This window comes from Pleurodeles waltl, chromosome 8, assembly GCF_031143425.1.
Source record: "Pleurodeles waltl isolate 20211129_DDA chromosome 8, aPleWal1.hap1.20221129, whole genome shotgun sequence".
In the NCBI taxonomy this organism is placed as follows: domain Eukaryota; kingdom Metazoa; phylum Chordata; class Amphibia; order Caudata; family Salamandridae; genus Pleurodeles; species Pleurodeles waltl.
In genome coordinates, this window is record NC_090447.1 from 177,410,942 (window position 1) to 177,426,483 (window position 15,542).

The window sequence follows — 15,542 nt, forward strand, 5'->3', positions numbered from 1 at the left end:
CATATGTTGCAATATCCTCACTATCTCTCAGAAAATAGCCAGCCTTCTGTCTGTGTCACCATATTAAGGAAATTGTTAGTTTTATATACTTGTATGTTCCTTAAAGAGTTGTGAAGTACTTTTCTGTCCCTCTAGTGGTTCTAGTGAACACTCTATTAAATAAATAGATAGATAAGTACATAAACAAGTAGATGCATAAATAAAAAAAGTGTGGTGTGAGCCAGATGTGTCAAACTCCACTAAGGATGCCAGAGGAAGCTCTCCTGCTTGGACACTCTACTGTCCCCTCACACCTCCAGTATGCCTCACTCTAACCTCCTTGGTTTCTATCTGTATTTTCCTCCCTAATCCACCACCCCCTCACTAGCAAGTCATACCACTCCAACTGAGTCTTGTTGGGTCCTTGGAATGACCAAAGAAATAGGACAGTGTCCACCTCCTGCCCCTACCCTCATCAGCAGTATCAGTAAACTAGCCAGGGTCAAGAGACTTAGAAAAGATGTGGGAACATAGGAGTGAGGGAAAGCACAATGATGGGATAGAGTCAAGGTGGATAGATGCATGGAAAGAAGGAAGAGCCGACAAGGGCCACTTGTCAGGTATATGCACAGCGCATATACACCAGTCGATGCATAAAATCTTTTGTTTCTTCCAAATCATTTTCTTCAGTATCTGGGACTTTGACCTACTACTCACAGTTCGGTTAATTTTAGCAAGATGCTAGAATATGCAGGCTATCATAGAAACAGCTTCAGTTTGTGCATAGGAGAAGCATCCACTAGTGAACAATATATCATTCTTGTCTACACATTAAGATACACCTTTGTGAGAGAGACTGCAGTGCCTAGTTTGTAAAAGAGTAAGTGCTGGACCCAAAGTTTTGGGTCATAAGTCAGTGGCCAGCACCATGGTTAGCACTATTGAAGGTCTGGTTTCCAAATAACAAGGCTCTCTAGTCTTGATTCTACCTGATGCCTCTTTAATCAACCACCAGACACTCCCTCCCTTTTTCTCTCTCTTACGTGTTCTTTTTCATTTGTTTTCTCCATTTGTTGCTGTTTTTCTGTCTTTCTCTTCCTCCGTTTTTCCACTTTTTGTGTTTTTCTATCAAGATTAATTGAAAAATAAATGCTGGTCCCCATAAATGGGTGACAGAGAGCCCCACCTGCAACCACAGACTCAAATTAAGCACTTGTGTCTGCATAAACATTGTAGTACAAATTCGTCATCTCCCTATCATTAGTAGGCTTTTATTTTAGTTTAGAGTATTTTAAGTAGACGTACTGTACCACTGCAGTCATTACCTAACCATTATTCTCACATAATTTGCTCTTGAGAGCCAGCAGATGTGGGGTTGTGTTCTACCCATAATGTAAATGAATGATTGGTTTGTGCCTGACATTGTCAAGGTGACTGCTGAGTGCTTTGTTCTGGCAGCTGAAGTCTTAATGTGCAAATCTCAAGAGGCAGAACTAAAACAGGTATTTAGCCGTTCCTTGTAGTCAGCTATATCAAGTGTACCTTCCAGGCAAGCGAGCGGGTTGAGCCTAGTAGATGACTTCCACATGTTTCTTCCTGCATCTGGGACATCTCAGAAGTTGTGCATCTTTGAATCCGAGGCACCTAAACTCAGAGTATCTCCTTACCTTTCCCATCAAACACTACAAGCGACCTTCTGTTTATGCAATATGCAAAAATGGCCTCTTTTGTGAGAGCTCCTTGAAAGAAACCAGTTCCTAAGTGCTGCTGAGTCGGCAGAGGTGTATTTGCCAAGAGTGTACTTTCAAATAAATACATGACAAAATGCCTAACGCTTTATAATGTGTGGCTGTGTGAGATTTTAAAAGGGTTTGGCGGGAAAAAAAGATTTGAATGCATTTCTAGAAATGTTGGGATATATCCCAATAACGCATTGCATTTACCTCCACATCCTTATCACCTTCTGTTTTTTTGTAATGTGTGTCCATCACACATCATGCACACAATACTGTTCTATGTGGACACCTATCATTTGAGGTGTTTTTACTGACATTAAAATGTTCTATTTAAAGCTTCCTGGTGCTTCTTGAATTTAGGTTCACGCAATATCAAATTTGTAATTTAAATAAAATTAAAACACACACATGCACAACCAGATTCACTACCACATAAATACACAAGCACACTGATATGCGTGCAGCGAATCTATTAACCTACTTAACCATCACACTGGCATTGGAAGCTGCAGTTTCTACAAAGATCACTAAAGCGGACACTGACTAGGGAGACTGAGTCACATCAGTGGTGGTAGATAGGCACAACAGTGGTATTGCATTTAGAGTGTGTTGCCTTGGTGGTGCGTGAGGCGAGATGGGCCAAGAAAGGGGTCTTGGTAGAAAGGTCTCCTCTGAGGTAAAGTCCCCAAGGCAGGTCTTGTTGGGGGAGGTGACGGTGGTTGTGGAAATGTGGTCAGTGACGTGAATTGTATACGAGCTGGAATATAGTGGGTTCACTTTAGCATATTTCAAGCTTTCAGACCATGGCACGGAATGTGTTAGGAGAGTCGTGGTCTGTGGTACTCTGTATTTTGTAATACCAAATATGAACTTTACACATACATTGAATAAAATAACCATAAATATGGGTAACTCTGTGTGAAAGCTGTTATTACTAACCAATGCACCACTTGTGCTCATTATATCACTGTTGATTGTTATGAAAAAGTAAGTGGATCCAAGTGGATATTAAAACAGACACCTGCTATGTACACAAACCAGCGAGGGAGAGTGCGCAGAGCCGCGTCACCGAATGGTTTACAGGCTAAAGGACAGTATTTTAATTTGACAACTCGGTAGTTGGTGCCAGTAGACGCAGACTCTCATCATTTCAAGGCAGATCAAATAAGGGCCAATTCGTTGACACAAAGTGATAGCTAGTTGTGCACTTAGTAAAGTGTGTGGCATTTCGTCTTTTTTGTACAGCTCAAATCATGTCAGATCGTGAGCACCTCATGGCACTTTAATTTTGATCTGTTTTTATTATTACATGTTTTGAGGTATGTTACGCCAAACGGGTTTACTGGGGGGTTTTACACGCTAGAGCCATTTAGCAAGAGTCAACCAATCATCTGGCAGAAGGAGCAAGGTTCCAGCTGCCAAAAGCGCCTTCATAGCTCACTGACTCTTCAGCGGCGCTTAACTCTTGGTATTAGATTCCGACCACGCGGCGCTCTGGCTGAGCAGCGACGATCCCGCGCCGCAAATCAAGCGTTTGAATCAGCTAAAACGTGGCAGTGATTGATGGCAAAAGCCAGGGACTGATTTATTGTTTATGGTTGGAGATTTAATCAGAAGGTAAGGGGGCTGTGAAAATGTGCAGAGGCGGACCCGGAGATCTCAGCAGGATCAGCGCCGAGGCTGATGTATATTCAGGCAGTCTGCGGGCGGCGCGCCAAGGGATGTGTGGACATTTTGGCGGCTGTTCAGAGGCCCACTTAGAGGAAGGTGGGATGAAGAAGTCAGCCCGAGTCGCCAATAAGGCCCCAAAGGACCGTCCACTTCATCTGGCCACTTACGCCAAGCGAGCCGCCGGAATGACGCACTTTCAAATCCTGTCATATGCTCCCCTACTTTTTAAGGGTGCTGTGGTTCCACTTAGGCGAATAGCCACAGAGGGACTATATAATGGCTAACGGGACGCATTCCCTCCACAGAATGTGGCTCTAGCGCATCGATGGCGCCGCCAACGAGTGACCAGAACACATTATCAACACTTTCACCGCGTTTAATCCATTCAGTGAATACATTCCCTGTGCACCAGGCCCAAGACTAATGCAAGGTGTGTCTCACGGTCGTAAATCGCACCATACAGCGGTACGCGCTAGATTTCAACGCGTTTCGGAATATTCTTGGCAACTGTAAGGTTTTCTGAAGAGCAGTTTTCCATTGAAGGGCTGCATGCACATTTAGATACGGTTTTCGTTTTATATTTTTTTCTTTTCTGGCATGTCTCCCAGCGCTCGGTTTGCCTCCTAAAATGGGCACGGTCACACATGATTATAGGATACATTTCATTGTGTGCCAGTGTGTTCGTACATGCTCACAGCTGGCAGCATTTTTAGATTAAAAGAGATAGGTTGAGACTTTTATTTCGGCTACTTGATATGGCGCTAATGTAGCGTCCACGAGCGTAAACGCGCTTTGCAGAGAACGTTCTGGCAGAATCATGTAAAACATTAGATGCTTTACACATACCAGGGTGATGTTTGGGATACATTTCAAACCAGACCAGATAAATTAAATGGCACCGAGGAGCCATTTAGCATCAGTTAATATATTATACGCGGGATTATTACAATGAGCTAACTGTTTTTGCAGAAGTCATTGCAAAATCTGTACATAAATTCAAATTAGCAGAGCCCCGGCAGTTTATGTAATATAGCTTCTGAGAGTCATGGGGCAGGGCATGTAATTGTGAAGTACCAGACAGTGTATCATAAAGTTGCTTTATACCTAATTACAGGACACATGTTTACAATTTCAGAAAATGGAAGATACGGTGACCTGCCTAGAATCACCTTTTTATTTAGTTAAATCCTGAGACCGGGAAGTGGACAATAACTTAGATTTGATCAAAGTCAGATAATATTAATTTTGCGTCATCGTTTGCACCACCAAATCTGCCCACCTGGTCATGCCAATGTCGTTTCTGAAACTGTCTCACTTAATCCAAATTTCGTTTCTTATAAATCCACTGGTGAAAACAAAAGTGCAAAATCACTTCCACTCAGGTGCAAAATTCATACAACATTGGAAGAATTGGGGTAATCAGGCCCTGGGTCTTTGGGCTCCATTTTAAGCCTTTGTCGCAAAACTGCATCACCTCCCGGGCTCAGAGCCTGGATTGTATGATGCAGATGAACACCGCAAGTCCAACAAGCATTGGCAAAGCCGGTAAGTCTGACTTGTATTTTGCACCACAAGTAAAACATTTAAAAGACTGCAGGACTGTTAACAAAAATATGCCTTCTGTATAAAATGTGTCCAAGAGGTAGTCCATTTAATGTTTGATGATCCAGAGTAACTTTGGAATTGTAGAGTAGTTCCTCATACATTACAAAGCAAGTACTCCACGGAAGGTGGAATGATACACCAAACAGCCAAAAGCAGGAGGCTAGAGAAAATGACCCCACTGGACGGAGTCAAAGCTCACTTTGTGCACATTTGAATGAATTGGTAATAATAGTACTTGCAGAGCTCTGCGCTGCCAAACTGAACCTAAAAGGCCTTCCACAAGGAGCTTGCTGGACAGTGGAACACCTGGACAAAGAAAAACACCAGCTGAAGAGGTTAGGCCCAGTGCTTAATCTGAGCCGGTCGGTGCAGGGCACTGGCACTTATTTTTGAGGGCCGGCACATAGTTTTCTGTATCGTGCATTTACTGTGAGCAAAATACATATGGGAAACAAGGAGGAAGAGAAAAAAACGAAAAAGCGTCACAAAGGGAGAAAGCAGAAAGCTACAAGAGTGAGCTGAAGGGGCAGGGAGTGGCTGTAAATGGATTATAGAGGGCTGAGGTGGCCTGCACATTTAAATGAAGCAGCCGAGTGTTTCAAAAGAGAGCTTTGGGCACCGGCCCGTTTCTAATTACAAATTAAGCACTGGTTAGTCCACAAACACCCATGCACTGTACCACATCCTGTTCATTCAATCAGGGCATTAAAACCTCCTAGAAAGCCAATTTACAGGCATTTGTTCTGAAATGCTTGATAATTCAGCAAAGATGGAAAAGAGATTGAATTAGTTATACTTTGAGCTCCGGCATTTAAGGTCTGTGCTGAATTCCTAAGTTAGCCATGTCACTTTAGAAATCAGTAATTTCTTTTTATGTTTGCGGAAAATATCACTTTGGTAATTCGAGCCTTGCTGGAGCCCACTGAAGAGCTGCAATTGCAGAGCAAGAGGTTTTAAAACGACTGTAGTGGGCCCTGGCTTCAAGTGGCTGATTACACACCGAACTGTAAATATTAATAGTCAGTGCCAATTAGAGAAAAAAATGCTTCGGCTGGTTTTGAAAAGTTCCTCATCCTTTTCTTCAGCACCAACCAAAGCTCAGATATTTACAGGGAAGTTTACAAAATGTCTTTAGAGAGAACCGGTTAGCTGGCAGCTTATGGAGAAACAGAATAGAGTACAGGCCGAACAGATACCACACAAGCCAAACCTATGTTATATTTTGTTATGTTATTGCATGCCAGGTTATCCTACGTTATGTTTTTTATGCCAGGCTATGATATGACTAAGCTATGCTTGGCTATGTTATATTATGTTTTATGCAGCTCTTTTCTATGCTATGCAATGCGTTTTCTTATGCAATGCTGAAGGGTGTTGCTATATATTGCTATGCAATGCTTTCCCAAGCCGTGTTATTTCATGTCTTGCTGTGCAACGATTTGCAGTGATGTACTAAGCAATGCTATGCCGTGTTACCTAATGTAGGGCTGTAGGATGCTATGTTATGTAATGCTATGCAACTCTGCTGTGCCGTGTTAGTAAATGATCTGCAATGATGTACTACGCAATGCTATGGTTTGATATGCTGTTATCTTATGCAGGGCTGTAGGATGTTATGCTATGTGTTGCTATGCAATGCTTTGCTATGCTGTGCTAGTAAATGATCTGCAATGATGTACTAAGCAATTTTATGCTTTAATATGCTCTGTTATCTTATGCAGGGCTGTAGGATGCTATGCTATTCTACTTTGTTCCTTCTCTGCTATGCTGCACTACACAGTCCTCAAGATATTTAGCACATATTTCAGAGAGACTGTAAAGTGATACGACCTCTACTTGTAAATACATACAATACAGCGAGTAATCAGCAATTTGGGCAAAAATCTAAAGTCAGGGCCACAGAGATAAACAGGTTTCAATGACAGCACATGAAAGCAATGATCAAGAGTGAAAAAGTGTGCCACTAATTACAAAACAGTTCTATTACAAAAATGGTGTAGTTAGACTGTTGGACCTGGTTCTTTTTACATGGTAATCCAGAAACCTTTTGCATCCTTCCTCCTATGTTTTTTCTGACCAGGTTTTTTTGGCTTTAGGACTCTGGGCACTTTACCACTGCTAACGAGTACTAAAGTGCATATGCTCGATGTATAAGTTGTATTGGTGATTGGTTTATCCATGATTAGCATATTTGATTTAATAGTAAGTCCCTAGTAAAGTGCACTAGAGGTGCCCAGGGCCTGTAAATCAAATGCTACTAGTGGGCCTGCAGCACTGATTGTGCCACACACATGAGTAGCCCTGTAAACATGGCTCAGACCTGCCACTGCAGTGTCTGTGTGTGCAGTTTTAAACTGCCAAATCGACTGCTGAAACGGTCCCTTTTATTACTTGTATGCAAAGCCAGCTTTAGGGCGGTGCGAGCAGTGCGGCCGCACCGGGTGCTGATGTGAATTGGGGGCACTGACCTCGGGGGGGGGGGGCGCTGTGTTTAGCAATGGCTTATGAAACTTGCGATTTAAAAGCACCTGCTGAAAAGTTCCTTATGCATCCAGCCTTCAGGAAACAATTAAAATGTCAATATACCTCTTGTGATTAATGTTCCTGCTAGGGAGAGAGATGGTAGTTGTGTCTAGCGGCAGCTTTGACTGACCATAAAGTAGCGTAGATGGTTAATATGCCTGCTGCAAAGAACAGAACTATATTTTATGTGGGTAGCTGAGTGGATTAGCAAAGCTAACCTTTACAAGTACTTTAAAACAAATGAATGTATGTGAAAGTGGGGTCATGAAGAGATGAGGGTCACATTTGCCGGGTGTTAGTGAGTGAATCCGAGTGAGTGGTAATGGGCAGAGGCGCCAAAAAAGACTGGCGCACAGTTAGACCCTAGTGAGCCCCATGGGCAGCATCCAGTGTCTTTAAAAGATAGGAAATGGACTGATGTGTTGTACATGTCCTGATAGTGAAATACTGCCAGATTTGGGTTTCACTATTGCAAGGCCTATCTCCCCCATAGGTTAACATGGGCACTGCCTTTAAATATCTTTTTAAGTGCAATTGCAATTTCCCATTGGGAGTAGATAGATATATGGAGTTTGGGGACTCTGCATTCACAATTAAAAAATACATCTTTTGGTAAATTTGGATTTTAGATTGTCAGTTTGAAAATACCACTTTTAGAAAGTTGGCATTTTCTTGCTTAAGACATTCTGTGCCTCTGCCTGCTTGTGTATTTCACATCTGGGTCAGACTGACAGTTGGGCTGTTGTGAATTCCCTCTAGACAGTGACACAAAGGTAGCTGGGGAGTGTCCTGCATATCCTGATGAGTCTCCTGGGCTAAAGTGAGATGGGAGGAGCTTACACCTGTACCTGAAAGGGCTGTGCCTACCCTCACACAATATTATCTCCAACCCCCTGGAGTGTGTCTGGAAAAAATTCTGGGCAGGGCAGGATCTTGTCAACAACAGAGACCTTCCTTTGAAGTTTGTCTACTTCAAAGGCAGAAAGGGGTATAAGTAGTGGACCCCAAATCCCAGACTTTTAGAACACTTCTGGATCAAGAGGAACCTCTGCCAAGGAGAAGAGCTGGAAGAGGAGTACTGCCCCTTTGCTGTGTGTGCTTTGCTGGATTGGCCTGCAGTTGCCGCGTTTGCCTTAGAGAGGCAAAGACTGGACTTTGCTGTGTATCCTGCTTGAGAAGATTCTCTGAGAGTTTGGACTGAGCTTGCCTCCTGTTAAGAAGTCTGAGGGACAGCAAAAACTTCACCTACCAGCCTCTAGGTTCACTTGCTGTGGACCTACTTGGCAGGTGGTGCCTATTCCAGTTCCTGGGCCCATGGAAGTGAAAGGTGGTGAAAAACCAAGTGCAACGACATCGGACAACATCTGGCGACATCGTACGGATGCCACTGCTTGACCCTGTGACACCACCTGCAACTGAAGCCATGGTCCTCGCTGAGGTGTGACAACCCAACTGACATTGCAGGCCTATGTCCCGTGATCTTGTGTGATCAGAGTGTCGTATCACCGATGTTCATAACACCCAACTTCGCCGCAGTGCTTGCAGCCTTGTGACATGGCCGTGATCCCGTGAGGTCACCCTACAGTGTCTTGACCCGCCTGACATTGACTCCGCTGGAAAGGTAAAGGACTGACATCTCGCACCGACACCACCTGCCTTCCACCACTCTGCAGCAAGGACCCGATGCATCACACGAACGCCTCCGCTCCTCTTCTCTGCAGCACCGAAACCGACGCAGCCTCGGATCCAGTGATGCCTTGCTCACCGACTCCCTGCACTGGCTTGTTTCCTCATTTTCACAAGGTACTGTACCTGGGGGTCCATGTGACTCCGTGACTGGCGCCACTGGCATCACAGTGTTGGGAACCACACCGTCACGATGCCGTGATAACACTAAAATTGCAGCATTTGTGTTTCTAAGCACGATATTTAAATGTAATCTTTAAAAATTCATAACTTTGCTTGTGTATGCTAGATTTGTGTCATTTTGGTCTTGTTTAATTTAGATAAACATTGGTTATTTATCTAAACTGATGTTGAGTCCTTTTGTGGTGTTTGCACTGTGTTACTGTGCGTGATTGTACAAATACTTTACACATTGCCTTTGCGATAAGCCTAACTGCTTGTGCCAAGCTACCAAGGGGGGTGAGCAGGGGTTATCTGAGCTGTGTACCTCCTTTACCCTGACTAGAGTGAGGGTCCCTGCATGGACAGGTTGCAAACTGACTGCCAACCAGAGACTCCATTTCTAACAGAGGCTATTAAATATGAGCTATGAATGGAATACAAACTATTATTAGTTGGAAAGGAAAAAGGATTCCCAGTGTGGCCCCTGCCTTGAGTTTATCTAGGCAGGTTCTATAGAGTTTTGACTTCCACCGCATCACACACGACAATCCAATCACACTTGTCCACCGAATGCACTATTTGTGCCATGATTTTCACCCAGAGCCGGGCTCTGTGGTCTGGAGGGGCACCCTGTGAGCATCCTCCTCCCCAAGCATGACTACTGTTGTCTCCCCAGACAGAGGAGGACTGACAACAATATAGTGGCAAGACAAGACTTTTAACCTGTCTCTGCCAGGAACATTAGCCCCCGGCCTCTCTTGCAGTTTTAAATTGGTCAGTTAGCCCCTCTGCCCATCCATATGGAACATGGATGTTGCATGTGTATATATTATTACTGTATGCACAGGGTGTGTGTGAAAAGACTGCAGCACACATAATCCATTATGTTTTACCTATATATAGTGGTGCCTAAGATTAGTGGTTGGAGGGCCGCAGACAGCAACGCAAGTTTGCAGGCTTCTCTTCTAGGGTATTCCAGAGTTCCTTTGTTGCTGGGTAGACTTTTGGGTATGGAGGAGAGAGGGTTCCCTTGAACTGTAGAGAGTAGAGCCTGCCTGTGCCTAGCCCACTCTTCACAGGAAGGTCTACCCACCACATTTTAACAGGTAGTTAAGTGTGGCAGTCTCCCTTTAGTTTGTATCTTCATTTTGGTTCTCTAAAGCGGTACATTCCCAGATCCACCCCTCTATCTTGCTAGCACATGACAACAAAGACCATGGCTGGACTAGTTTGAGTGGAATAGGCTGATTTGCACAGGGCCAGTCTCAGAGCTGACAATTGGAATACACTATTACTGTCTGCAAATTGAGTATAAAAATGGGGCAGTTACTTCCAGAGATTTCTCTACCAGTACTCTTTGGACTCCAGAGTTGGGGAAACATTTGCCGACTCCCTTCCCAGGTTTGAAACTAGTAACGTGCGGAGTTCTCTAAGCTTGCCAGAAGATGCTGCCTTGGCCTTGCTACAAGTGAGAGAGACTGACTGACTGCTCAGGCGTGGCACTGGAGGTGACGTGCAAGAGGAACATGCTACTCAGAATAGCTGCGAAGGAGCTTATGTGGGAACTGCTGAAGTTGCTGCTGCTATTCAAAGAAATGCATGCACCAGTGTGTCAAGAGTGAGGCTGAGGAGCCCTGAAATATTCCTGAAATGGGTTCTGAAATCTGTGCATCTCAGCACATGGAACTTGCACTGTGGGAGTTCTGGTGAAATAAACAACCACCAATAAGCTTCATAACCCTAAGGAAACCAGTCTCCAACCCACGATCCTCTACATGAAAGCCTAAAGGACTGGAATAGAGTCCACATTGACGGAGAGGACTTAATCAGTCTCGAAGTACTCACTGCTACAAAGTGTGGTGGACACCTGGCATCTTTGGATGATGGGTTATGTGTAGAGGAACCCAAGCAGCAAGATTCATGAGGCTGTGTGCACTGTGACTAAAGTTACACCCTCCTCTTCAGGCAGTATTGTTCTCCTGTTGCTTCCCTTACCCTTACCGGGTGCGTGCAAGAACGACTGTCACAGACTGTGACCAGGAGGGTAAGGACGGAGGAGAGACATTGCTATCCCCACTCCAAACGTACCCCTGCCTGGAACAGCACTGCCACTACAGATCCAAGCAACCAGCAGTCAAAACTGACAAGGACGAAGAAAACAGCGCTGAGCAAAAGGGGAAAGATGCCGGGGAGCAGGGGGGAGGGGGGCGGGGTACTCATTCCTAAGGGGAAAAAATGATTACTTGTGTCGGAAGAGACCACGTTAACCTCCTACCGACCTCATTCATCCTCTGATAAAGAGCCAGAGACTATTGTTGCTCGCACTGAGGGTACCATTGAGAACTGTCCCCATAAACAGTCCACGCCGAACCCCTGAGTTTTCAGAATATTACAGAATAATAATTAATGTCTTCTGATATGCATGTATGGTAGTGATTTTTTTGTGAACAGAAAAGTACTTTCTCTTTTATGATAAAGTACTGACTGGATAATAAGCGGTTAATCCTTGATTGGCATGGACAGTATATTACCATTTGAACTCATCTTGTGACTTTCTATGTGTGGCAATTATACAATGTGCACGACTTCTGAATTAAGTTTGTATCAATGAAAAAGAAAGTGTAATCTTTAGAGGCAACCCTCCCCTAATGGAATATGGGGGCATGGTTACACAAATAGTGCTTCTTGATAGAAGTGGTCATCTCAGCATGGATTGCTTTTCCTGCACCATGTTTAGCTTGACATTACAGCGGGCTGGTGGCCCCTCCGGCATTACTCAATGTGCTTTCTGAGTTTCACTACTATTTCCCTACTGCATGAGAATACTCTCCATGCATATGAGGGAGTCCTTCCTTCACACAGCACATGCCTAGTTTAGGTGGATCACCTGCACTTCCCAGGGAGAGGAGGGCGGATTCTGCACCACTCTCTTGTTCAGCTGCTTCTAAGAAAGTCAGAAGTTAGTCATTAAGTGCTCAATCAGGGGGACTGGCCCCTATTTAATTGTAGTCCGAAGGTGCCCTGGCAAATAGGTAGATTAGGCAGTGGCTCTTATGATGTTCCTGTGCATCATGCTTATAATCCCTACAGTGTTTTTAGTCTGATTGATATGAATGAAAGTACATTTGATAAGAATAATTTGCTCCACTTTCAACAGGTGGTCTTTGCCCAGGGTCCAGCGATCCATGCACTGAGAAGCCATGCCCGGGGGATATGCAGTGCGTTGGATATGAAGTCAGCCGGAGGCCTTTCATCTGCCAGTGCCCACCAGGAAAGCTTGGAGAATGTTCAGGTGTGGACTATAAGATGAATACATTTATGATACTGCATGTCCTAGTGTGCAACCTGACATGCTGCCAGCCTGATGCAATCACTGCATCTTAGTATGGAATTTACCAAAACAAAAAAAATACTGAGAATATGTGTAGATTAGAAGTAGGAAGACAATCTTAAATAAGTATTAACAATGAGCTTATAACTTAAAATAAATAGGACAAGACTCCAGAAAATGAAGTCTGAAGAACCACGTATAGTTTGATTGATTGATTGATTGATTGAGAAAATATTAGCCACAGTTCCCCGCAGAGAGTCTATTTCTAGGCCCCAGCACATCCTGTCCCCCAACAAAATGTGCATACGTACAAACTACTCTAGCATACTAATGTAAGGAGTCATGTTCACATCTACTCGTGAGCCACTAATGTGGCCTGGACCTTCTCTAACATTTTTTCTTGTAGACTACTTAAGGACTATTTATCCATATGTACAGTTTGATTACTGTTTACTTTGGTTAGCAACGGGCAGCCTTAAATATGATATGAACATGCACATTTCCTATTTCAGGACATACATCTCTTAGCTTTGCTGGAAACAGCTACATCAAATACCGGGTTTCTGAGAACAGCAAACGGGATGAGTTAAAGCTGGGCCTTCGCCTCCGGACGCTTCAAAATAATGGCATTATCATGTACACAAGGGCCAATCCCTGCATGATCCTTAAGGTAAAGCAAATGTGTCATTCAGTATGTTCCCATTTTGGTACAAGTTTGTTAATTTCATTGTTTAATTTTGATACAGTTTACTCAATAGGAATCTGAGGGTGCATCTATAATACTCCAGAGTTTAAGTATATTAATTTGTGAAGGCATACCCCCCACCCCTTCCCCTTGAAGACCAGTGGAAACCTAAGCCTTTCTTCCATTGGATATCTTCTGGTCAGTAAACACCATTCTCCCACCCTGGGTGCACAATAGTGACTACTGTCGCAGAATCCTGTTTTTTCTACACAAAGTTCCCAGGAGACTTTACATCACGGGGGATTATATTTTGTGATGAATTTGAAAGTTCAGATACATATCGTCAAGATTTAACAGTGTTACCTTTTGAAGAAAGCTGTCACAGTGTGCAAACTTGTGGCATGGGGGAAAGTGTTCAGGGAATCTGCTTATCACAAGCATTTTCTGCTATATCTCATGCCGAAGTCACACAGAGAGAAATATCTACTCATCAACACCCGACTAAAGATGACACCCAGAGAAAATCCTAGCTTTCACGCTGTTACAAAAAGTTCCATCTTTGCCTCCCTGTCTTTACACGTATAAAGAGGCCGTCCATTCCATGTTAGCGCTATTCTGTAAAAGTTATGCCACTATTCATTAGGTGGACTGCTAATTTTTAAATACTCTTTCAGATGAGTGGAAGTTGGTTAATGCAACTCATCTCACAGCTGCATCCATAGTACGACTATTGTCATAATGCATAAGGATCTCAGACAGTATGGGACATATTTAACATTGTGCACAATACCTGATCCATTAGTGCATGAGCCCTGTGTATTGCCATCAAAATACATTGAAACCTAGCAACTTACTGGCCAATCAACTTTGATCTCATTGTTTTCTTGGACATCCTACTCAAACAATTACTAGGACTTGTTGTCTCATAACCTAGGCAGTCATTCCATCTCCTGCTAAACAAGACAGAAAATGATCATTAACTAAAACTAATTGTAGAATGCCTACCACATACTTAGGCATGGATGGAAACAAACTGACTCTCTAAGCACTTCTGGTTCAGGTTCTGCTATTGTGCCAAGTAAACCTAGGGCCTCCTACCCAGTCTTTGAATGGCTACCCAGGAAGATATGCATCAAATTCCAAGTTGTTCTGGCTGTCATTTACTTCTCTCTTCAGCTCTCTCTACTATAAGTATAAACTAAGATATCTGTCCCTTTTCTCAATCATGTGCTTTTATTTCCACCTGGTAGTCCCTTGAGGAAGGATAATAGAAAGGAGGCAGTGTGGTGCCTCCTCCCTTGGAAAGATATGGTCTCTTGGGGACGTCCACACCCCACACTTCCTGCTGCTACCCATAAAGCTATCAAGGTTAAGATCATCTTTACCTGGTCGTAACCAGAATCGGTGTCCACTGTGTATGAGGTCCTAGCAGATGGGTGTAACTAAGCGATGTGCTCTGCTGAAATCATATTAATTGTCTCTAGCTGCCCTTCCTCAACCACTGCATCTCTGCCTCCCTGAGCACACTTACCATCACAGACTCTGATGGTGTGTGGCTCCTGGTTAAACTGTTTCTCTGCACCCAATCTCTTGTTGGCTGACAGTCTAAGTACCATCACCTGGACCTTTGCAGTCTATCGTACCTCTTGTTCTTCTCTCCTCCCCCCCTTTTTCAGACGTGTAGATTACACTGCCACTTTTTGTACCGTTTGTATTGTATTGTCTTGGATTGTTTGTTTTATTGCATTATACCATGAACACACCTTTTCTTTTTAAAGTGTGTGTTGTTCTCAGGCGTTATATGTGCTAAATAAAAACATCAAATATTATCAAATAAAATAGACTAATAAATACGTGGAAGCAATCCACCACCTGAAAATTCTGGTTTCCCGCAAAATACATTTTTATGCCTACTCAGTGAAATAACAGGAACCATAAAGTGGTACAGAAGAAGTTGTATAGAAGAAGATACACACTACCAGGACTTTTTAAAGACTAAAGAGTTGTGCGATGATAGCAGCACAACGTAAATTAGACAAGAGTTTTTGAACTTTACACTGAAAGGCAATATTAGCAGATGCTTCCCGAAAATTTACAACATCATTTAATTTGTTCCCAAAAATTATTTTAATTTTAGTGGATCCTTTGATTGATTCTTAACTGG

General features: G+C 43.4%; 1 protein-coding gene across 4 annotated transcripts in view; it reads left to right on the forward strand.

The window, feature by feature from the left end:
* The window catches only part of FAT3 (FAT atypical cadherin 3), a 651,131-nt gene that overhangs the window by 546,923 nt on the left and 88,666 nt on the right, over positions 1-15,542 (forward strand). For all 4 annotated transcript variants that reach the window (XM_069204015.1, XM_069204017.1, XM_069204016.1 and 1 more), the window contains 2 exons: positions 12,520-12,654; positions 13,206-13,363. In XM_069204015.1, coding sequence (XP_069060116.1) covers positions 12,520-12,654; positions 13,206-13,363 — 293 coding nt within the window. The remainder of the gene's footprint in view (positions 1-12,519; positions 12,655-13,205; positions 13,364-15,542) is intronic.